A 24,343-nucleotide genomic window follows, 5' to 3' on the forward strand; every position below is an offset into this window, starting at 1 on the left:
TGCATTTTTGCACTTAACTACACTACCTACTCTGTCTACTCTTTATTTCTTTAAATATTTATTGACCTTAACTTCTGAAGTTCTTTTTTTCCCAACTTTTATTATCCTTCAAAACATGGTCTTTCGCACAAAACCAAATTTTTTTGTTTTGCCCATTGTTTAAGAAAAATTTCATTTTATACTTTGTCCCAGTCACGCCTCTAGTTGACGCCTTTAGTCTCACCTCTGTCAAATATGCTGAAAAGTCTATTCCATCTATTCCTGAAGAGCTGAAATTCAGAAGATTCTCCTTCCCAATTTCATCCAGTAGAATGATTTTGCTGAGGTTTATCTGAATATGTTCAATTTTAAGTGCTACATCTTCTGTATACTGAGAGGGAAACAAAAGAAAGCATAAAGTAGTTTGCAAGCAGTACATATTCCCCTACCAGCCCCTGCCCAAAGCATCTTGCTTTTGGTGATGACTCATTTCCACAGAAAAGCACACATTTTTGGTTACATCAGCTTAATTTAATTAAATTCAACAGATTCCACCAGGTAATGGTGGTGGTAACGTTCTTCCCTTCCCTGCAGTATCCACAGTATCCAGTCGTGCCAGGTTCTAGCCTACCCATGCGTCTTCCATACCAATGAATTACTTCCCTTCCATTCTGTTTTAAGCAGGCTTCCCTGAAGAAATGCTAGTTAATCCTAAGAGAGGGACTAATACCCCTCCAGGAAATGTTATCCTTATTTGGGACAGGAGACTGACTATCAAGTGTGGGTGCAGTGCCTGGCAGCACAGAATGCGTATCCCCGAGGGGTTGCTGTCATGAAGACAGGTACTACAGGCAACCCCAAAATTAGTACAGTCATGTAATGACAGTGCAGACATGGATTATTAGAGCTTAACTAAAACAATTATTTAATCCCAACCCCCTCCAACCAAAACCAACCATTCTTAATGTATCTTGCAGTGTATCATATCCTAGATAACACAAATCTGACCAGAATCAGAAGAGAACGCACCAAGAAAGGCATTTATATAAAAAGACGACTGTCATTAAACACCATAAGCAGCCTTTGGAAGACACGAGACTTCAACCTTCCTTCTATGTAAGGTTCAAAGTTAAACTCAACATTATTATCAGCACCCTTTAAAAAAGCACATTAGAAAATCTTCCATGGACCACTAAGACTGGTAAAGAATATCTTATTTGTAACTAGACTTGGCTTTTTTCAGATTAGCTTGGACAGTTCTTAGTTCCTTGAAGGATGTTTTGTATATAAAAACAAAAATCTCATAAAACCAAGACATACTGTATGATGTTTTGAGAGCAAACATCCTTCAGAAACAATCATGCACTCCCTCTTTACTTACCATACTAACATTTAGAAACTCATTGATATTGAACAGGTATTCCAGGTGAAGGGAAGTATAAATTCCTTTGTTTTCCTTGCAATCACTACAAAAACACAAATACACAGATCAGCCTAAAAAGCACCTGGAGGACCAAGTATTAAGAGAGTGATTAATGATTTATTCTAAAAAAATTAGTCCTTTAAAAAAAAATACTGGCTGAATTTTTTGAAGCTCAGTCTATAAGAAAAGTAATTAACAGTTGTCTCAAAGACGCAAAATATTTTATCAAAGAGATTGACCAGTATCACCATACAATATTATGCTAAGACTACCTCTAACAACTCATATATGGGAGAAAATTGCTTTTGCTAGTGATTCACTAGAAAATCAGAATATCTCCTGGAACATGTGCAATTTCTGGATGTGCCTGGAAAACGAAGCATTGAAGACACCACGAACTCAGTATGTATAAAATGAATGAACTAAAAGTGAATTAAATATGAACTGAATTAAATCTTAATCATAACTTAATTACCTGTACACTTTTTCAAAAGTCAAGTTAACATTTGGATTTTTAAAGACGATGCCAGCAAGATAGTTTTTCCAGTGCCGATTTAGTAAGTAAGGTGTATCCAAAACCTAGCAGACAAAATTCAGTAATAACGTTACTATAATTCCAAGTTTCTTCATGTACTTGTTCATATGTGGTCTTCTGACACATACCCACATCTACGCTTATCACCCACTAATGAAAATACAAGCATAACAGCAAATTCAAACTCTTTGGTGCAGAAACTGAATATTAAAGCTCCCCATCACTGAGGAAAGCTTAATCAGAAAAATCTGTCTCCAAAGGAAGACAGGCATGCAGTACTTACACTGCAAAGCAAATTAAACCAAGAAAGGATGAATGTCTCTATTTGGTGTGTGAGGAAAAAGTAAAACCACAACCAAACTCACTTGAAGTATTCAATAAAAAATAATATGCCATACACAGCTGACAAGACCATTGGGACTCACTGGGATTCTAATAATTTTTTAGTAACATGAATAACCTTACCTTGAATAAATTTTTATCTTCAAAGGGCTCACAGACCAGTTTTTCTACATTTCCACCTGTGACAAAAGTGAGCACCACTACAGTCATCAGCACCCAGGAGAAAAGAAAACTGAATCCAACTCCTCTGAAAGAGAAATAAGTTGAATAAGTTTTTGCTTTTTAAGAATATTTTATATATATATATATGATATGAAGACTGATAGACAGTTGAAATATTTCTGTTTTCCAAATATGTTCTTGCCCTCTGAAACATACGTTTCAGCACTGTAAAGTCTTCAGCTAAAGTGCATCTAAAATGCTCACATTTGCACTGGGTCTGCAAACTTCTTTAAGAATTACATTTAAGAGCCACAAAACCATACAATTTTCTTTTTTAAATTCAACTCTCTAGCCTTGTGGTCTCAGAAAGTTTTAGAAAGGTTTCAGGTGCAATCTTCTCCTGCACCCAGCAGAAACAACATTAATCCACTACTAAGCTCTTTTCAACCCAAAATCTTCTGAAATGCTCTGAGAAAATCAAGTGTTTCTAGCCTCCTTGCATGGCTTTTTGATTTGAGCAAATGTTCAAGTGTACTAAAAAGCCATGACTTTCCCTTTTATTTTCACTTATCTATTCCCAGTTTTTGCAGTTTCCAAAGGGACTTACACAGAAATTCGTTAGCTGAAACACTCGCCTTAGAACAGCAGATTCAGAGGTTTTATCCTTCAGCTATGATCCTCAATGAAAGAGCAACACAAAATCCCCCAGTCCCTCAAGTATCTGAGATCAATATTTATTTCTATTTTTTCTCAGCAGATATACATAAGTAATAAAACAGATTCTTTTTAAATTTATGTCCTCCAAAAATCAACCAAACCAACTTTCTACAGGCACACTTAGTTCATTTCTCCCCTTTAAGTGCAACTTACGCCATAAGAAAGTTTCCTCCGGTGTTGGAGATACAGCCTCTGGTTGTTGGAGAAGCATGTTTATCGTAACCACAGGTGCCACATAGCAATCCAAGATAGTAAAAGACCAGAATCAGGACCACCATGCAGCACAGAATGAGACATCCCAGCCACCTGAGGAATAAAAGACAATGTTTTTTGTTATTTTCATGCAAAGAACACGCTGGAGACCTACAGAAGACATCATGCAATACTATATTCCCAACCGGCCCACTCGTGGATCTGTCTGAGCAACAAATGTTAGCAACAAAAACAAGCATTTGCTACGCTAGCATGTATTTTGGGCCAGAACACAGTCACTGCTGAATTACAGGCAGCTGCTGCTGAAAGACTGGGGAACAGACACCACAAGAACAAGGTGTTCCTTACAGACGTTACTGCAGGTGGACTGTGCTGAAGCATCAAAGTGCTCCAAGTGGAGCAAACAATGACTCAGAAGAAGCAGATGTTCAAACAGTAATTTATTCAAGAAGTAATGGAGAAATTTATGAATGTGGACTGGCCATCAGTCATGAAGTACATAGCTGTTCTTACTGTATGGCTTACTAACTTTTTGCACATTGTGTTAGGCCTGTAATTGTAAGTAACTATATTTAAGGCTGTAAAAACCTAGGCCTTGTGTCTGTGCTGGAATGCTTTCAATGAATGGTACAGTTACTGAAACGCTGTGAAGAGAAAGACCTTGGATAGGAAATGAACTTTAATTTTCATTAAATACATCACCCAACAGGTCTATCTGTTCACCTAGCTGGAGCATATCCATTTATTCACATATTATATATCACATTCTAGCCTTTCATCCTCTCTCAATTTTCTCTGCACTTCTTTTTCCCTTCTGTTGTCACTTTTATTTTTTAAGTTCCCTTTTCTCCTCTATCTTTGTAGAGAAAATATTGTAAAAGAGATACAGTAATGAACATGCACATCCAATACAAAGAAAGCCATTAATGCTGACAGCATTATTTGTAAGAGGATATTTATTAAGAACTGCAAATAATGCACCTGTAATTAAGGAAAGGAACGGACAGAAAATAATTTGAACAACTACAGGTTTCTTGGTTTCATTTGTACTTGAAGTATTATTAGGTTAGACAAAAACACGCATATAAGTGTCAATGTAGAGGAGATATATTCTCCAGTAGCAGAACAAAACAATATATTTATTTGGTTAAATGCTATATGAGCTTCTAAGGAAATACTGATAAATTTGTCAAATTAAAGCTCACCACAAAAACTGTCAAATAAGAAACGGGCTGAAGGTAAGGTTCTAAATAAGGTTCTAGAAGTTCAGTGTTCTGCTTACTTTTATTTAACAAGGCATTAAAGCCATCAACGCGCAGTCTATAGCAGTGAAACTGATTATGACACAAAGATAAAAGCAACTATTATAAAATCAACTGAAGAGTCAAACAAAATGTAGGGAGAATTTGATGAGCTTGAGGACAGAAATGACTAAATCTGGAAATAGGTAGATGGTAGGAAATAAAAAGCTTTATGCTTCAAAATGTGAGATTACTCAGCTGTGAGAGTCACAAAGTCTCAGACAGAAGGAGTTATGTTCTTCTCAAGGTACAGTTAAGCCACGCATTTGCAAGGACAAGTGCAACACCAGCAGGGACACGCACGGGTGAGCAAAGATTTACAGGTGTGCGGCAGAATCCCTGCTACTCCTCCTCTGTGGTAAAACGGGTGCAATAACAAGGGATTGGCTTCAAGGCCCTCATAATTTACCTGCAACTCAGTGAAAACAAGCCCTAACTAAAAAGTCAACCTGGCATTATAAAACAATCAACTTCCTTTAGCTGTTACATCTTTGACATCTATTTACCTCTATCCTTCCTAAAAGAGACCTGAAGGCCTAGAGTAGAAACTACCTCCTGATCTGTGGTGGAACAGCACACAGATGTTGATTAGCTGCATATCTGCCCTTTAATCAAAATTGTTAACAAACATAGTATGTCTTATAGCATCTTTGTTCCATTGTGTTCATCGTTAATAGTTTACTCGCCTTTACAGAACATTAAAATACTAAAATGTATTAACAACGGGTAACACTCCTGCCTTATTTCATGTACATACCTGTAGAAATCATACTGTTCCACTAGTGGAAAATAATCTTGAACATAGGCCTCACTCTGTGTAAGATATACCATCAAATCTGCTAAAATCTTCTCAACAGGGAGCGCTTTTGTGAAGGTAGTAATATTTGAACCAATGGATTCCAGCATGCTTTTGATATCTAAAAGAATATACATATTTCACTGTTACAGATCCACAGAGGAAACCTACATTCCACATATGCATTATAAAATGCTATTAAGCCATTTGCCACATGTAACAAGCCAAGCCATGAAGAACAAGTGTGAGGCAGAGACAAGCAGGCAACAAAAACATAGAGCTCTGAAGTAACACAATGGCATTTTTAAATGCACACTTTGTTTTTAGCATTCAGTTTAATGATGAAAGATGTAGAAGTTGAGCCAGACTTCTTCCTCTTGCCTTTCATTATAATGAATGTGTCACTTTTTTATCTAGCTCACCTAAATCTTCCTTTTCATGCAATATTGCTAATGGCAACACTGAGCAAGACAATTAGCCACTTAGTTTATGAAGGAGAAGATCAAAATCTATTTAAACTCCATGCCCTGGGAATACAACACTGAAAGAAATTATACTGCCTATATTGAGAATCTATACTTGTTCTTTTCAACCTTATTAAAAGAGATTAGGTAAATAAATTCTTTCCAATTAATTAGCAACACTCTTGAGATAATGATCAATTAATCCACTTTTCCCTCAGAATTTGAACAAACATGTTACCCTATACTTACAATTTAGATATACTCTACTTAGATTTACAGACACATAATTAATTCACTTATTATACACATTGTCTGTGTGTAAAATGCAGTTTCTCTATACTCTCCTCCTTCTTTCAACTTGAAAAATACTTGGTACAGCAGAATGTATAACTACAGGTTGCAATTTGGTAGTAGGCAACACCTTCTATTCTCAGACAGCAAGATTGTCTGTTTTGATGTGTACTCTTCAAATCAACCAGGTAACACATCATTCTTTTTTAAAAGTTCATAAATAAATGCATTTTTTTCTAGTAAACTCATTTATATGCTTTGTAACTCAAACTCAGTTTAGTGCAAACAAGCTCGAAAAGTTTATAAATAGATAAGATGGTTTGCCTGCATTTACACATACCAGCAGATACTGAAAATGAGTAAATCTGCTCTGGGTTTCCAAATGAAAGGTATTAATATTGGTTTTCTAAAACTGCTCATTTTAGGCAAGTTCACACAGTACACTATGCTCATATCTCTACTGTCCTTCATTTTGCCCAAGAGGGGAAGAAAAAGAACAGAAAAACTTACAAGGAACAGCTGCTTATATAATGCAGAACAGGTCCACAGTGCAAGAACAAAAATTAAAACAGATTAGTATACATACACTATACTACCATACAGGTATGGTCAAAGACCAAAAAGTGTAAAGCCCAAGTAATAAAACAATTAAGACAGCCATTTAAATTATCCTTAAGGCATATTTTTACCTTCCCTTCGCCATCCACTACAATTTAATATAACAGCAGGCAGGTTCAGTTTTTTTAACATCACACTCCTAAATATGTCATGAACACATCAGTCAAGGAAAATTAGCTTTTCAACCAAATTAGGTGTCAGCGTGGAGTTGGGATCCCAAGATTTCTCATGACTAAAAAGCCCAACAGATAAAACTCCTCCATAAAATACCATATGGCCTATTTTTAGATTTAATTTTGGGTCCTCATTAAGACACAGTTTCCTTCTATGTTTTTTTTTCTGGCACTAGATTTAAAAAAAAAAAAAAAAAAAGTTAATCCTTACATTTCCATTTTTAATGATCTTTAGACAAGAAAATATATTATCAATAAAAGAAAACCAAAACATTAATCAAAGTGAAAAGACAGTCCTCACCTGATAAGATGTTCCTGGTTTGATTCACCACTAAATCTGGAGTATCATTAAAAGCTGCATAGCCCTAAGAATAAAAGTTGGAAAAATTAGAGCATGTTTCTCATTGTCAAATTGCTTGCAATTTTTTTCCTTTTATTCAAGGAACAAAAGTATACATATGCGAAAATGTAAGCGATAAAACAATGAAAAATACATTTTTATCACTACACATTAGAAAAGATGAAAGCAAAATAGGAACCCAAACTATATTTCAGATTCAGTTTGCTCTCCATAACATATCTTGAAAAAAAAAAAAAAAGGCTAAATTTAAATATACATGAATCAGTTACAATCCCATCAAACACTGCTGTCTGTCAAACCAAGAATGCACTTATGAAAATTCACTAAGTGAAAGGAGTTACTGTGCACCAGCCAAATGCCTCCTCTTTCCAAGTCTATGCCTTCCAAACATGAAATGCATGTTACAAACAATAAAATCCAACTGCCTCTAAAGATGGGGTGATGCTTTCTTCAGTGAAAAGACAAAAGAATGGGTCTAAGCCATGGGAACAAAGCTGAGGAGCTTATCTGGACAGAAAGGAGATGCTTGAATCCTTACTCCCTGCAAGCCTGATCACTTCAAAAGCAGGCAGGGGTCTAAGGGCCTGAAGACACTGGTTCCAGAAAGTGCCTTCTATTCCTAGCAAATGTTTTCAGATTCCTAGATTTTTCAACAGCCCAGACTAAGTAATTTTTTTTTTCACCGTGAAAATCATTGTGTTTTGTGGAAAGTCTTGCAAAAATACTAACAGTAATTACACTTTGTCCTTCGCACCAGATTTAATATCAACTATGTATATAAGGAATTTAGAAGAAGTCTTTCAATACAATAAAACTAATTCAGAGAGCATAGGGTTTTTTATTTCTTTAGCTTGAACCAAAAATACAGAGCAGGCTATTGGATCCACGTTTCTGCCTTTTTTTTTTTTTTTTTTTTAAGGATTGTTCTTTCAACCCGACAACTTGCAAACATTTTTGACCTGTAGTATCTGGAGATACAAAGCACTACATTCATACTTTCAAATATCAGATCTCGGCCAAACAGTGGAATAATGAGAGACATCCACCACAAAGACGATGAGGTGGGAACAAAAGAATTCTGCTTGAGAAACCAAGGGAAAACTAGTGATACACAAGTATCCCAATTTATTAATTAAGAGTTTACAAGTCCATCAAAAAACATACCTTTTGAACCAGACTAGAAAGGTCTATTTTAAGGACATCATTGACCTTTGCAAGCTGTGAGCTCACTCCTGGCAACTAGGAAGCAAAAAAACACACCTGAGTCACACGAAGCAACAGTCTTGCTAATTTAGTATATATACTTCACAGTTAGGAGAGAGCATAAAGAAACTAGAATGATTTGTAGCAGAATCTTTCTAACACACTCCTGAAACCTCTGCTATACAAAAGCAAAGCTTAACCTCAGCATTTTTGGGAGGGCAGGTTATTTCACTGCCCAGAGCAGCACTTTAACATAGCTGCTTGACACACATTTTATCCTCTTCTACAGAGAAGATGAAAACAGTGACTGGAATTACCCAGAAACACAGAATAAGGGAAGGTCACTTATCTGACAAGTGACAGGACACACCAAGCCACTGAGCTGCAGAAACACTACTGGGCTTGCTCAAGGCAATCACGCTCTAAGAGTCTGAAAAATGTTATTACAAAATCTTACCCCACTGAAATTGGCATTGACGTTCAGTTGACTTAATGAATTCCTGATGATATTGCAGGTGGAGGCTGCCTGAGCCGCATTGCACGCGGAGTCATTGAGGGTGTTGCTGAGATGCATTTTAACATCCGTCAAGTTTGCGTGAAGTCTCTCTGTCCCCTCCTGCAGAACCTCTACAGAGACACTCACATTTTCCAGTGCTTCCTTCGTTTCTCTGATGGCTGCAAGGATGAGAAATTTAAAAAAAAAAAAACAACACTTTAGTTAGAAAGCAGACTATAGATACAGATAGGAAGAGAAAGTGCACACGCATAAATGCTATGATATTCTTAACAATACTAATCCAAATAACCCTGCCTCCCTCCCAGAAAAACCCTCTAGCGCAGAATACGTACTTTTTGCACATAAAAATACATCACTTACCTTTTCCTACACAGAAATTAATGTGCTCAGGCTATTTTTATTGAGATTCCATCCACTTCTCATATTACTCTTTCTACCATTTCCCTACCTCTCCTTTCTCAGTGATTTCAGTACAGAACTCTAAGACTTGGTCATTTAGAAACTGAAAGAAAGCCCACATCCACAAAACAGTATTTTCAGTATTTTGCTTATAATCTAAGTCAAGATGAAAGGAAAGGAGATCATATTGTATCAGCCAAGCATTAATGAGTGTTCAGCACTGGCCTTAGATTTCATCCTGATCACACCAAATAAACAGAACAAAATGAAAAAAAACCCCAAACACTGAACAGGTGTTTAGTACACAAAGAACCACACAGACACAACTAAAAATACACAAGTAACAAAAATAAAGTGCACTTCACACAACACAAGGTTTTATCGTGTTTTTTACCTTTGATAGCCCTTTCCACTTTGACTTCAAGACAAATAAGAGAAATAAAGCAAAAAAGGAGAACGATGACAAGTGAATGAGAAAGAATTAATGGTTAAAAAAAAGCCAAAACAAAACCAAAGTGATTCAAATTCCTGGGATGTCTTTCCCTTTGTTCTATAAGCTGTACCTGATTCCTGAAAAAAAGAAGCCTTAAATGGAAAAAATAATAAAGGACTATTTTCTCCAGAGGGAGAAAGAACTAAGTGTGAGCAAGGCTAAACTCAAAGATACAATGAAGAAATGCTGGATAGGACTCCCATAATAAGCTTGGCAGTGTACAGGACAAGGGCATTGTAGTTCATTCCCTGACCTGTTGAAGACTAACTTGCAAATGCCTACGGACAGCTCTAAGAGGACAGTTTTCCTACTCTCCCTTATATTCAACAGAAAGGGACAACAACCTGGAGCAGGGAAAGCGGATCTCTCTTCAGTGATTGCTGAAATTAAATATCAACAACAGCACATAAATCTTGATTTAGCTTTTAAATGTATTTATAAATCTTAAAATATCTGAAATCCTTAGTTTAAAAGGCATGTAGAAGGATGAGCAGACTCATGGTAGTGCATAAAGCTATCCCATGCTGTGTGCTAGAAAGATAATGCCTGTTTTACCATGGCAACAGAATATTATACAAAAAAAGGACATCTTTACCTCCTGCCATTGACAGAGCTGCATCAAGTGCAGGACGTACTTCTTTTCCCAGCTGTTCTTGCACTCTGATTCCAAGTACAGGTCCAACATCTGTGGCATGGAGAAATAAAAAAACCAAACATTACAGACTAGTTCAATTAGTTCAACTGAACTACATCTTAGTGTAGGTGCTGTCAGACTCTTACTTAACAAATAGATTTATATTTGTTTTAAATATACTTATATATATTAATATAAATATATTTATATTATTGAAATTTTTCTAAGGCCTGACAGTCAGAACTTAGTGACAAAAGGTAACACAGCGTTCTGTTTTAGCTAGCTATAGGACTATAAATAAAAGCAGTAAGTCAAAACATAGAGGAAAATATTAACCAGCACTGGACCATATAGGTAAAGACACATAACACTTCAACAAACTCCACAGTATGTATTTCATTGCATCTTCTACTCTTTTGGAAACAGGATTTTTTCCACAATCTATGTTAGAGAGGTCCAACATCTGGACAGGAATTTTGTGGCATACTCTTTCACTTCGAGTTATGTTTTAATAGTGCAAGGGAACTAAAAATGAATTCTTTTCCTTTGCCCCGTTCCTCATGTATCCAGCAATGTCAAGGTCACCCACACCCCAGACCTGCCAGCCAGCTCTGCTGAAATCCCTTAAGCGTGTTAAGCACACGTCTCCAGTCCCTGCCCCCTCACAAGGTGCATCCAGCATGGATGCTCCCAGCACCGGCTTCACCCTTACCCATAGCTACCCCCACCTCCAAACACCCCAGTCTCACTGTCTACGAACAGAAAGGAAGCTCAGTTCAGCAAAACCACACAGAAGTGCCAAGCAGAGTTTGGTGAAGCATTTTAATGTAACATATTCTTTAGGCAGTCACGGCGTCCTCTGCATTTTCATATCACAGCAAACACATTTTTGAGTTTTTTGCTTTTGATGAGATGGGAATATTGCATGGTGCAGAAGCATCCATTACTGTCAGTACTGTCATGTCTGGCCTGGGATGAGAATTTCTGTCAAGCAGAAACACTTTTCAGCTTTTCCTTAGGGTGGGTAAACTCAGCTCACATACAATTCTTTAAAGGTTTATGCTACTGCTGATTGCCTTAGAGTGAAATCCTTTTGTACCCTCATGTCACACACTTAATTCTGGTATTTCAAGAAAATGAAAACTATCTTAATTTACTGCTGATCACTCTCACCACAGATCCAGCTAGGTTTCTGTTAACTCACATCACAAACTGACACTAAGAACTAATAAACATTTAATCTGAAATTTCAGTTTGGAGTGGTTGAGAAGCTTCAAGGTAGTACTTGAAATGCAGATGTCAATCTTTTTTATTATTCTTACAGACTTAAAGCCTACCTACATCTTTTTAGACCAGAGTGTTCCTGCTGAGAATTAAGCAGGAAGACTACTGCTACTTTCACAAGCACATATGATGTGCATTATACCCTCATACAGGCAAGACATATCAACCTCAGCGCAGCCAAGTTGGCTGCATTGAAAACTACCTTTAAAATACATTTTAAACTAGACAGAAGCATAGATTCTAGGCATGAGAATTCAATTTATGGTAACTGGTATGATGCCACAGTTGTACAGTTTGACCCCAGCAACAATCCTTCAGCCTGAAATGCAGACCTGTATGCATTTACTAACACCTGCTAAAAATGCAACTTGAATTATCATCTGCACTGAATATGGTCAGCCCTTTCTACTGCAAGTTTTGTAAAGTGAAGCTTAAATAATAATAATTTAAAAAAAATCAGCTTTTTGTTTGTTTCTGTTGACTGAGAGCTTTAAAAGGTGATGCCTCATATTGTAGCTGTGCTGAAGGGGAAAGTGCAGCAGTTCAAGTTTTATCTCCTGCTCTTCAACTGCTCATTCTGAAATGGCAAATACATTAAGCAGCTTTAGAAAGAAGATAAGCTTATACCTCAATTTCTAGCTGAGTAGAGGACAAAGGTGCAACAAGAAAAATAAACAGAGATCTCTCACTCATTGGAACCATCATAACTGCTAATAGATCTGTTCATTGATATTTGGTTTCAACTTAAAAACTGAATAAAAATATTCCAAAAAAAGCTTTAAGTATTGTTACTGAACTATAAAAAGGAAAGTAAAATATTAGCCTGTCTTAATGTATAAACGATTTAATAAAAGACCTTTATTTCAGGAAATACTACGCATTACACCAGCTCTGAGACTTTTTATGTGAAAACAATTTTAGATTTTGGTCTTATATACTACTGAGAACAGCACTTCTGCTTGGAAACCATATTCTTATAAATGAAGTTTCACTTTGCATTATGAGCTAATTACATTATCTTACTGAAGCTTTTAAATACATGCTGCTAACCCCCCTTAAATCAAAGTACTTACTATTTAGGTCAGAGAGTGCTTTATCCTTAGCTGTGTTGTACTGGCTCACCAAATAGTCAATTTGCTGTAAAGAAGATGATTAAAAAAAAAATTAAAAGAATTGGAAAAAATGGATGCTTTTGAATGTGTCAAACTGTTAGCTTGAAACAATCAAAATATTTGTGCCAACTCCCTGGCTCTCTACTGTTTTCAGTTAACTAATTATTTTATTTACTTAACTGGAACTTCTCTGTGGTAAATGATTCAGCTTAAAAGAGTTAAGTAGTAGGAACTATGGCCTCATGAAGGCTTTGAGTCAGTCAGGCAAATAAGGTTTTTTGCATGTCTCCAATTTTGTTCCTTGATTTTCTCGTAGCATTAGTTTCTCCTTCACGGAGAGACGTGAGGCACTGATGCAGTGGTAATTTTGAAGCAGTTCACCAACCACACTGACTTGTGTCTGGGCAGCCTCTCAGAGCTTCTCTTGCAGAAAGGAGACAGCTGCTCTGCCTTAATGCAAATAATTTTCCTTACCTCCAAGAGGATTTGGTCTCAGCTTGAGCTCTACCAAGACACCGTAACAATATAAACCACCAACTCAGTTTATCACCAGATACTGGGTTTGGAGTAAAGGCTATCAAAGAACCATCCCTAGTGGAAATCTTATACTAATTTTGAAAAGACATTAAATAACCTTCATTCATTTCTGCATGTTTAAAATAATGCATTATGAATTCTACCCCAGGTGAGTTAGAGTGGTGTAAAGGTTAACACATTTGACAGATGGGTTTTCAAGTATGACTCAAATGTGTATCAAAGCGTGCCTGGCTTGTAGTCTCTGTGAAATAAAGAAAAAAAAAGACCAAAAAACCACCCTCAAAACAACCTATTGATGCTACAGCAGTGGACGTCATTAAATGACAAAGTATGAAGCAGACCTTCTTTTTGTAAAACAGGAAAAACTATTTGAGTTTCTTACTAAGAAGGCTGTAGGTATATTTTTATTTTTTGACTTTGTAAACCTAGGCTAACCTAAGGGCTAAAATTTTGCAGGGCTACAGGTTTTGCATTGTCTCCAGCAATGTCACAGACAAAAGGGGATTCTGTATAACTAATAGTGTTATCACTCAATACTCTCAGTCTGCAAATCTTCTGTGACATGAACTCTTAACAGAGGACTTCTTTTTCAAATCCTCTTACGTGCTGTACATACCTCATACTGATGAGTCAAAGACATCAATTCGGATTTCAGAGCTTTATAGCCAATTAGTTGGATTCTAGAACTTTTTAAAAAAGCTGAAGCACTTCTTATTTCCTCAAGAAATTCTTACAAATGTGTGTGTCTGCATGATACTCGTGCACCTTGACTGACAAAATGACTTAAAAGATACAGCTGATGACTGCATCAGCACCAAGTCTAAAAAACCAGAAAGTAATAATCCTGTTTTGAAACTAAAAAAATGCTAATCCGGACACTTTAAAATTTAGTAATTTGGCATTTTTATTAACTTTTTAGCCAGTGTCTATTTTTTTCTCTGTTAAGATATGTTACTTCTTCATAACAAATCTTCTTCTCTGATGTTTCCTACAGTCAGCACTCAGTGTGCTGTCAGAGGGACTCTGGTGGTTTCTGATGTGACTGGATGAATCCTTCTGTGCCCAGTGTCAGATCCAGACTGACAAAAGGCACTCTGTTTCAAGAGGGGTTATTGGCATGACCTTTAGTTCCTGCCATACACCTCCACCACTGGTCTGTCAGAGCAGCACACGCAAGCAAAGAGCTGTATAGGGAACACTTCCAGATAAGAAAACATTTTATGGCACCCCCAGATGTCTCCTGTTCTCATACAGCCCTGGTCAGCAAAAAAAAAAAAACAAAAGCCCAGAGTTACTGTGATTGGAATGGTACCACACTTGTGGATTCCACATAATTGCATGAATTCCACCTATTTCTAATTTCATGGAAGTAAAACAGATGAACAAAATTAAATTCAAATAATTAAAATTAATGAAAGTCAAGGCAATAGGGCTGTCAGACTTTTTTTCCCCCTACAAATTCACAAAGAATTGAAACTGTACATTCTTTACAAGCCTTCCTCACTAACATTTCTTTTTTGCTTTCAATACAAAACAAGATATAGCAGAGGACTGTTTATGAGACTCTAAGGAAAGTCTGAAAGGAAAGAATCTTTCCTGTTCAGTATGGTACAGTATGACTCTGCTTTAAAGAAAAATCAGTCAAAAATATTCCTGGAAACAAAGTTATTGTGGCTCAGTCCCAGAGCACAACAACTAAGTCCAAAATACAAGGAAACAGGAAAGAACAACAGGGAGTCCAAGTTTACATGTAATATATGTTTTTGTATATATTCCTTTTAAAACCTTTTTTTTCCAAATTATTTATCTTCTGCTAGAAAATATCTTACCTTGCATCACTTTTTCTATTTAGTGAGACTGATACACAAAGAATAAACAAAATACTACTGATTTAATCCAAATAGAAAGAAAAAATTATTTTCTGCAATATTTCTTATCTACACATCTTCCCTCCCACACTCATTCCCCATAAAGAAAAAATTCTTTACCGCTGGAGTGTCGTTAAGGAAAATTTTCAGATCTTTAAAATTACTGTTAACCAGTTTCTTTGCTCCTCGGACTTGGTTAGTTAAATGCTGGTTGGCAGCATATGCACAGAGCACTCCAACACTACAAAAAATATAGATAACAGATATTTCTTTGTTACTGTAAATGCATATTCTAACATTAAACAGAACAAAAAAATTATAGTCAAAAAAAGTCAACATTATCAAAAGAAAGGTCTCCATAAATTCACACATCCTTTTTCTTACTGGAGGTTATCATATGCACCATGAGACAGAGTTGAGGAATGTACCATAAGGGCCAATATTGTCCTACTAATTAAAAAAAAATAAAGGAAAAGCAATGTTAACTCAAAGCCTTCAGAAGTTATTTATGTACAAACAAATCCATTTGCATGGGTACTGTCAGAAAATGTGTATAGCCTAGGTAAATTGTGTGACACTAAGAAATGCCAGGCTCTTTTACAAGTATCATTAACCTTGACACATCTACAAGCAAATGATCAAAAGTTAATTGTGAAAAAGAGTATTTTTCATTTGATAACTTCAGCAGCAAGATTTATTCATAATGGCACAGCTTATTTACATAATTACATGGACTTTTCAGAAGCATATGGATAGTCCCTAATAAAGCTAAAATAATATGTAAACATTTCCTGATACTGAAACAAAAGGTGGCAAGTGAACTAGACTTCCAGTCAGCACTGCTGCTGCTTATTTTCTATTTGATCACTCCCTACTGTAAAATTCTAATTACAGCATGGCAGATCTGCACAAACAGTAAGTAAAAAGCAATTAAAGGTCCCATGAGAGTCTTTGAAGCTCTATTAGCATACACCATCCTTAGTTTTTTGTTTAGCTTAGGTGTAAAATAGACTTAAACAGAAGGATGACTTTTGTTTTTTAACATCTCACATTCACAACAGTTAACCTTTCAGACAAGTACCAGAAAGGTCAAGAGTAACAACCAGAGTGGTAACAGCCTCAGAATCAAGATGACTACAAACCCCCTTGATGGGTTAAGCACTCATCTTTCCAGTAAACAGCAGAGACACTGCCTTGAGGCTGCAGTCAGGTGCGTTACAGGCAATTCCTGGTTGGCACATCTGTTCAGTCTCTCACTTTGTGGTGTAATAAAACAGCTCAATAATAGAGAGGCAGTACCCTGAAAAGCCATTACGGACATCCAAACACAGGAGAAAGGAATCACTAACACAAATGGTACCATACTCTTTCCAGGCTGTCAAACTTCCTAAGTTGGTGCATCAAGAGGACCTAGATACTAGTGTTTTTAAATAAGACTTAAAGAAAACCCTATACCAGGCTCCCTATGGGGAAAAAGACAGATGGAAAGTATAACTTTTGTTCCAAAGAATGTACGTTCAAAAGAAGCCCTCATACAGCCACATAAACGAGATGGTGGAGAGCAACTAGGTATCTAAAATATAATAATAAATATAATAATAAAAATATAATAATAAAATAATAAAATTTGTATCCTGGCAAGATAGGAGCAAACATCCTGATTCATAATGCTCATCTCCTTCTTCAGTGAATCAAAACCAAGCCTTCATCTTTATTTTGCTTTCCCAAACAAATGTAAAGGCTTGTTCTCCTGGTAAAACTGATCTCAACTGTAAGAATTTCTGCTGCTTAGACAAATACTCTCAGAAGGAAAATTCTAATTTCAGAGCATGCTACAGGTGCAAGTCTGTTAGGATCCCTTCACTAACGTTTTTCTCAATATCCAAAAACATCCAGAACAGGATGACAGAGTTTTACATAAAGAGGCTGCGTCCCTACTCAAAATTTCATAGCCATGTCTGGCTCTTAATTAACCTCCCAGAAATCACTAAGGAACAAAGGGACATACACATTCATCTTCCTACTTATTTAACTTACAGCAAATGGCATAGTTCTATTTCCACTATGACCACCACTCAAGCAGCCACGGTATCAGCTACCACCCCCCACAAGGGATGAGAACTCAGAATGCATAAATACCAAGGAACTGAGTAACTTTCAACTTACACCATCCTGTGATTCTATGACAAGCAAAAGTAAGCGATTTAATTTTGGACATACACATTATTTTATTTCACTCTACTGTGATGGCAATTGCTATCAAATGTGGGGTTTTTTTCTTTGTTAATAAGAAAACCTATCTCAAGCTATCAGGAAAAGCAAACATTTGTGTATTGCTCTGAGGCTCAGAGTCTATAACCACATCCTCATTCTTTAGACAACCAACGTTTATGTGTCCTTTCAGTGCTACGCTCACAGAGCAGAAAGGTCAATTGGGAGCTAACAAAATAGTGCTTTGTAAGACTCCAGCATTATCATCTTTCTCTTTAGCTTCCTACATGGGAGGAAACAAGATAGTGGAGATACTTCAAGGCGCTCAGAACAATTGTGACTGTAAACAAACACACAACAGGAGAGAGGAAAAATCTATTTACTATATAACTGAGCCTTGAGTCAACAGTCAATAAGCAGCTGCAAAGAGAAGGTCATAAAGCAGGAATAAAAAGGACATGCTTCTGTCATAAAGCAAGAAGGACATGCTTTTTCTGTAACAGATTAGAGAACTGTTTAAACAATTCTTCAGAGTTCAATATTCCGCACTTAAGTTTCTTATCAGGTTTCACAGACCAATTTAAATGTTACTAATCCAGTTGCAGAGGGAAACACAAGCTTTTCCTTTAGTGAACTTGCAAAAAATGTCGTCACAGAATAGAAAACCTGAGCAGATTTACATATTGGAAGACTGTCCCCCTTCCTCACTGCTAGCTAATAAATTTAAGAAAATAATGGGATAGAGATTTCTGTACCAATTTTGCCACCAATTCTTTCAGAGAATATTGATTTCCAGGTTCTGAACATGTCCTACCAACCTCAAGCCAGGGATGCCTGTGAAGCCTGCAGGAGGCACTTGCCAAGATGCCAAATACCATTCTGTTCCCCCAGACTCGGCCTTCCCTAGCCTCCTACAGAACATCCACAACTTCAAGACAGAGGTTATATAACACAAGCTGTCTTGAAAGGACAGAAAACTGACTCTGTGTTTTTCTATTCCATAGCCAAGACATTCTGTATTACCAGCAAGTCTGGTATTGCAGCACATGCTTTCTTAAAAATCCAATGTTCCTCCCTTTATAATATAGAAGAATTAAGGAAATTACATTTCTTTCCCAGAAAAAAACACTTTTGCCTAAGCTTGCAGATGACGAGGAAATAGGAGGTAATAGCAGGTCTCTGTTCCTAAACTCTCAGTTCACCTTTGAAGAACAGCACGTAATTGTACTCATTATAAATCTGGAATACGAAATCTACTAAGTTATGTATTTGATAGGTTATTTCTATATCCTCTGCTCTTTAGCAATAGCATCCTACTTTCTAGGGCAACATCCTGTACAGAAGCTGTGAATTACCAAAAACACTGCATGTATTGTTGACTCAATCTATAAAAAGAAGTTTTTAAAACACAAAGTACTAGAAAAAGATACACTAAAGGCCTATTTAAAGATAAACAACTGCCTATGTAACCACAAGTTTTTTGACTTCTTTCTTATACCCCACCTTGAGGAAAGCAAACTTCTCACGTTATGCCCCACCTGCAGAAAGCAGATCTAGGCAGAGCTTTTTTTTTTAAAAAAAAGAAAGTCTGTCATACTTTTATTGCCTTTACACATCACCCAGTAAGCTTATTATTAAAACCTCATCCTAATTACCAGGGCACTACATCAGTGGAAAAGTGAGAAGAAATGTTCATCATGATTAAAATCTACTAGCTGAACTATTCTAAAACCTACACTAACAGCATATGTATGTCAGTGTGAACCTGCACGCTGACACACAGAAAAAACATCCCCATGTTACTAGAACTTTCTAGAGTTGTTACCTACATACAGAATCTATTGCAGGCTCTGAATTCAGAGTCTTTCCCCTAATACTCTTTACCGTGCATTTAATTTGTCTCTTCCACCCAAGGAAAGACAGTTTGGAACCATTTTTTCATACCAAGGACTGAAAAAAATAGAAAAGTTAATTAAAAAATAAAAAAAAAAGAAGAAAAAGGGGAAGAAAGAAAAAAAGTAGAACATGGCTCAATGCTCCCTGCTCTCTTCAGTGTTCTTCTGATCCTTTAGAGAATCTCAGAATGGTTGGCACTGCAAGAAAGATGAAGAAAGATGCAGAATATGTACTCAGAGGGTAATCCTGAAGAAGTCTCTCCAGCAGCTATCTGCATGAATGTTCCATGGGAGTGCCTTTAAGGCAAAGCTCCCCTGGCAGAGGTGCGGGTTCAGGGTACTCTGATGGATGCCAGCCTTGCTAAATGCATCTTCTGAAGCAACACAGCTCTTGGTGAAGGAGTCCATGGCATTCCAGTCACCTGGAAGAGGTTTAGGAGACCCCTCAAGGCTGCATGAACTCAAAACTATACCCAAACAATGACAGGACCCACCTTAGTGGTTTCAGAGTGTATCTTGATGTAAACCCTGTATTGGTGGAGATCACTCAAGTTTTCATGCTTTTGGCTCTGTCTGCAAGTAGCCATAAGCATTTTACTCTCACAGACTACACTCTTTTGGTTACTGTCACAGCTTACACATTTAGCTTGGCACAGTACTTGAGATGTGTGATTATGGGAAGCACTACAGGTAATCTTCCACCTAAGCTGAAACTGCATGGAAACTTTGGGGAAAAGTAGATAATAAATCCAGAAGAAGACTTAGTTTGAGTACAGTACAAGACATGTAGAAACAGTTTTAAGTAAATCTCAGGCCTTCTCCATTTTTTTTCTGTTGAGGCAATGGCTAGCAGTAAGACTGTCCTTTTGTGTTGCAGCATTGCAGTAAGCAACCTGACATGGGTTCAAATAGATCCAGGCATGGGATCTTCTCCTCCCTTGTGAAAGAAGATCCAGGAAGGGCAGGAGAATCTCTCTGTGTACTGAGGTGTACCAGAGACCTGAGACCTCAGTCAGGCTAGGATCAGTAATATTAGCTTTGTAAAGTTCTATCTTGCCTTGCACAGCACTCACAGCATTAGAGACTTAGCCAGGTAGTCATATGAGATTATCCCTACTCGTGGAAACCTGCAGACAGATCTCAGGCCAACTCCTCCCTAGGGTAAGCATCTGATACTCCTGATGTCTCATGAAAAAGGATTAAAAAAAAGGAGGAATTAAAGAGGCAATTTCACTAGTTCTGGAAAGCATATTACCAGGGATTGCTGATCTGCCAGTCATGACCATACCAATGCTGGGTATGCTTAATCCCACGAGGATAGCTGGCAGCAAATGCACAAGTTTAAGAGACCAGCAAGGGGGACGATCTCTTAATTTCTCTGCTGACAGGAGACATCCCTCAGCCATTATAACCAGAAAAGTAGCATCCTGCAAGGCAATGTAAAGATAACTGGTGAGCTCTGTGAGCTACCTTCAGTTATGGCATGCTGAGGTAATTTAATAACTTACTGTCTTCAAGGCATCTTGTACCATGAAGAACTTTTATCTTGTCATCATGGCAGGGATGCACCTACCACCTACAACATGATTCAGGTTTCTAGTTTTAAGAATACTAGGGTTCTCGTTTGTTAGTGATATCTGAGAGAAAAGAGCATGACCTCCATTTGAGCACAGACGAGGTGTCAATTTGTCACAACACACAGTAGTAGAAAAAATAAACTCTACATTACAATGAAGTGACAAAGTACATCCCACCTGACTGAACAGTCACATGGTACAGATCAAAAGACTTTCTTTTTCTTTTAATATAATCACAAAATAAGTATAGTAGGCAGGTGAAAATATGAGGAAGTTAAAGGAAAACAGAAAACCTGAAAGCAAACAATTTATTTCAGAAGCAGGGAAAAGAAGAATCTTGACTGCAGTTTCTCATCACCCATTACACACGTAACACAGGAGTGTGCTCCTAACAACAACTGTGCAAAAATGTCTCCAAACTCCAGGATTTATAATGAGTTCATGCATGGTTTAAACAACTCGGAACTCAAAAGAAAAAAAAACATTATTTTGAACTAATAAGAATATCTGGAGGACAGCAAATACTGGAGGAAGTCACACAATTGCTTTTCACACCAGTACAACACTACCGAGAACAAAGCAGTACATTCTACCTCAGGTTCTCTATGGGATGGTAACTGAACACAGGAGACAGTCTCTCAGAAGTTTAATGTAACATTCTGCAATTGCCATTTTGAGATTGGCCAGAATTTCACTTGCTGAATTCAAACAATTCTTTTTTTGTTTCACACCTACATTCTGCTCAAGCAAGTATATAATGACCTGTGGATAGTAATGGCAGCAGCATTTTTATAATGTAGTTACATTTTCTTTAATACCAATAATATTGTGGTGTAATAAAATAATATCTGCACCTGTAGGCTAATACAGTAATATTATTTGTCATATGACACTGCAAAATAAGTGCTATACCAAGCTTCGTATTGTTCTATGTATCACACTTGCCTTATTATTAAAGAAGCAACAAAAAGAAATGTTGCAAAACAGCTCCTCTGACAGTCAGCATTTTTCTTCTGTCTTTGATGCATTTCCCCACCACAGTTGTCACAGCAACGACACATACAGAAGCAAAGTCCCACAAGAGGCAGTAACAAAATAAATAGCAATCCCAAGGCTGCGGAGACTATAAAACCGATTTCATAGTAGATGGCCTGTAAGTCAGACAAAAATAGTGGTAATAGCAGGTATCACACAGTAATTGCAATCAATATAGAGTAAATAATTAGAAATCAAACTATGGACTAAACCATCTACTAAGTTACCAAGGTTACGGACTTGGTATATTTTGTCAATTATTGACTACTTTTCTAACAAATTGATACATAACATTGCAGATACTGACAGCTAATAATTATTTAGCTAGACTACTAGCCAGGCAAACTACAAGAGTGAGTGCTAAGAGAGAAGTAGGCTCACAAGAAATAAATGTGAATCAGTGCAATTGAAACAGGTTAAAAATTAACACATTCGATTTGCTGGACCACAAATCTACTGTTTCTCACATCTGTTTCCAAAAAGGCTCCACAAATGTCAGCAAGGTTAACTAAAGCAACACCTCATGAAGGGGAAGGGAGGTTTAGCTTTTTCTCCTTTTTATTTGTTTCTGAGTAGAAAGATTCTTATGAACTGCAAAGGGAAGTACTTCACTGGATGATCGATTACAATGGCAGAGGTTCCTCCAAACTGCTGAATTTAAAACTGCTTAGGGACATGAAAATATGAAGGAGCAGACAGATTTTAAGATCTCTCAGGTAAAGGGCATTTATTCTGCTGCCAAACAGCAAAGCAGCAGCAACTAAAAGGACGCTTTCAAAAGCTGGGAGTGAAAGGGAACGATGCAGTTCCATACCCTAACCAGTTTTTACACTGCAAGAGACCTCAGACCAAGAAGCTGGGCCAGGCAGCCCTGGCACAGCCCTACACAGGGCTTAAAGGGACAAGCTGGGAGCTCGCCATGCTGTTTCCCTCTGCTGAAAACACAAGCCAGCCCATCCCAGACTGGATCAGGCAGGTGTCTGTGTACAGAGATAACAGCACAGTGTGGACATGTCCCAGTGCTCCTTCTTCCCTGATAAATCTCTCTTCTCCTTTCCTTTCCCAATTTTAGGAGAACTACTTCTCGCACTAGTACTTTGAGTCCTCTCCTTTTTACACCAATACAAGGGCAACTTAGCAGAAAAGGAATGATACTGAGGCTGTGTAACTGTCCTGCAAAGTAAGTTAGAATTTCTCACAATTTATCAATCATGCTCCAGTTCCAGCTTTGATGATGTCCTTCTTCATAATCCCTAATTATGAACTGAGTTGAATACAGCAACCGTCACCATAACCAGAGTTGCAAATTTCTGACCTAATTACCCATTCTAGGATGAAAACTATTTTTATTATTATTATTATTGCTATTATTATTAACTGCTGGTTAAAACTTTTGCTTCACTCTGAAGAATATGAACAAGATGTTTGGAAGAAGAATTTGGCTAGATTTTGCAAAAGAATTACTGGGGGTTTTTCTACCTAGCTGAACACTTCAAAAATTATTTGACAACGTAAGTTATTTTAAGGTAGGTTAGATGGAAAAGCAGTATTTAAAAACATTAAAAAGGGTTACGGATGTTCTAACAGAAGTAATGCATACAGACATGATTAGTTTCTTTTCACAGTGTACATCTACCATAAGACATTACCTGAAGAGTCAGGACAACATTTTCTGGCTGCAGAAGTCAAAACAAATGGAGAATGTGTATAATACACAGGCAGCATGCACAAAAAACAAATCCCGTGAATAATGAACAATTAGCCACAACCACAACAATTAACAACACAGAAACAATAATGAAAGCCAATAAAGTAAAATAATGCATGGAAGTACCATTAAATAATTATGGAAAAATATTTACAATAAAATACATGGCAGGTATTCTCTGGTTTCCCTGGTAAATGAAAGGAATCTAGGATTTGTCCAACAAATAATTCCATCTTAAAACAATGACAGATCAGTTACTTCCACACTGAGCATCTATTTCATATAATTCCCAACACATCTCACGGAAGGCCAGAGACTGCATTACTTTGTAGTTTAGTGATTGCTTCATGAACTCCACCTGTCATGATATGATATTCCTGACTAACTTTTTCTTTTCAATTTTATTTTGGTTGCTCCACGAACAGTTTTGGGATCTTAACACATTACATACAAAATTCATCCTCACTTTTAACTAATCATGTAGAGTTTTAATTT

At 37.0% G+C, this 24,343-nt stretch overlaps 1 protein-coding gene across 11 annotated transcripts in view; it reads right to left on the reverse strand.

Annotated features, from left to right (window-relative positions):
- Nucleotides 1–24,343, reverse strand: part of PROM1 (prominin 1) — a 63,471-nt gene that overhangs the window by 14,225 nt on the left and 24,903 nt on the right. For 8 of the 11 annotated variants that reach the window (XR_007631832.1, XR_007631833.1, XR_007631834.1 and 5 more), the window contains 14 exons: nt 23,790–23,816; nt 22,051–22,256; nt 15,543–15,663; nt 12,979–13,042; nt 10,583–10,672; nt 9,036–9,253; nt 8,540–8,614; nt 7,316–7,379; nt 5,430–5,589; nt 3,312–3,464; nt 2,403–2,526; nt 1,878–1,981; nt 1,361–1,445; nt 224–370 (listed from right to left, as the gene is read on the reverse strand). Coding sequence is in view for 8 of the 11 variants with exons in the window: in XM_050338402.1 (XP_050194359.1) it covers nt 224–370; nt 1,361–1,445; nt 1,878–1,981; nt 2,403–2,526; nt 3,312–3,464; nt 5,430–5,589; nt 7,316–7,379; nt 8,540–8,614; nt 9,036–9,253; nt 10,583–10,672; nt 12,979–13,042; nt 15,543–15,663; nt 22,051–22,256; nt 23,790–23,816 (1,638 nt within the window). In the remaining 3 variants the exon portion in view is untranslated. The remainder of the gene's footprint in view (nt 1–223; nt 371–1,360; nt 1,446–1,877; nt 1,982–2,402; nt 2,527–3,311; nt 3,465–5,429; nt 5,590–7,315; nt 7,380–8,539; nt 8,615–9,035; nt 9,254–10,582; nt 10,673–12,978; nt 13,043–15,542; nt 15,664–22,050; nt 22,257–23,789; nt 23,817–24,343) is intronic. The other 3 variants (XM_050338406.1, XM_050338410.1, XM_050338405.1) reach the window with 1 other exon arrangement.

This window comes from Myiozetetes cayanensis, unplaced genomic scaffold (genome assembly GCF_022539395.1).
Source record: "Myiozetetes cayanensis isolate MyiCay16 unplaced genomic scaffold, myiCay2020 scf7, whole genome shotgun sequence".
NCBI lineage: Eukaryota > Metazoa > Chordata > Aves > Passeriformes > Tyrannidae > Myiozetetes > Myiozetetes cayanensis.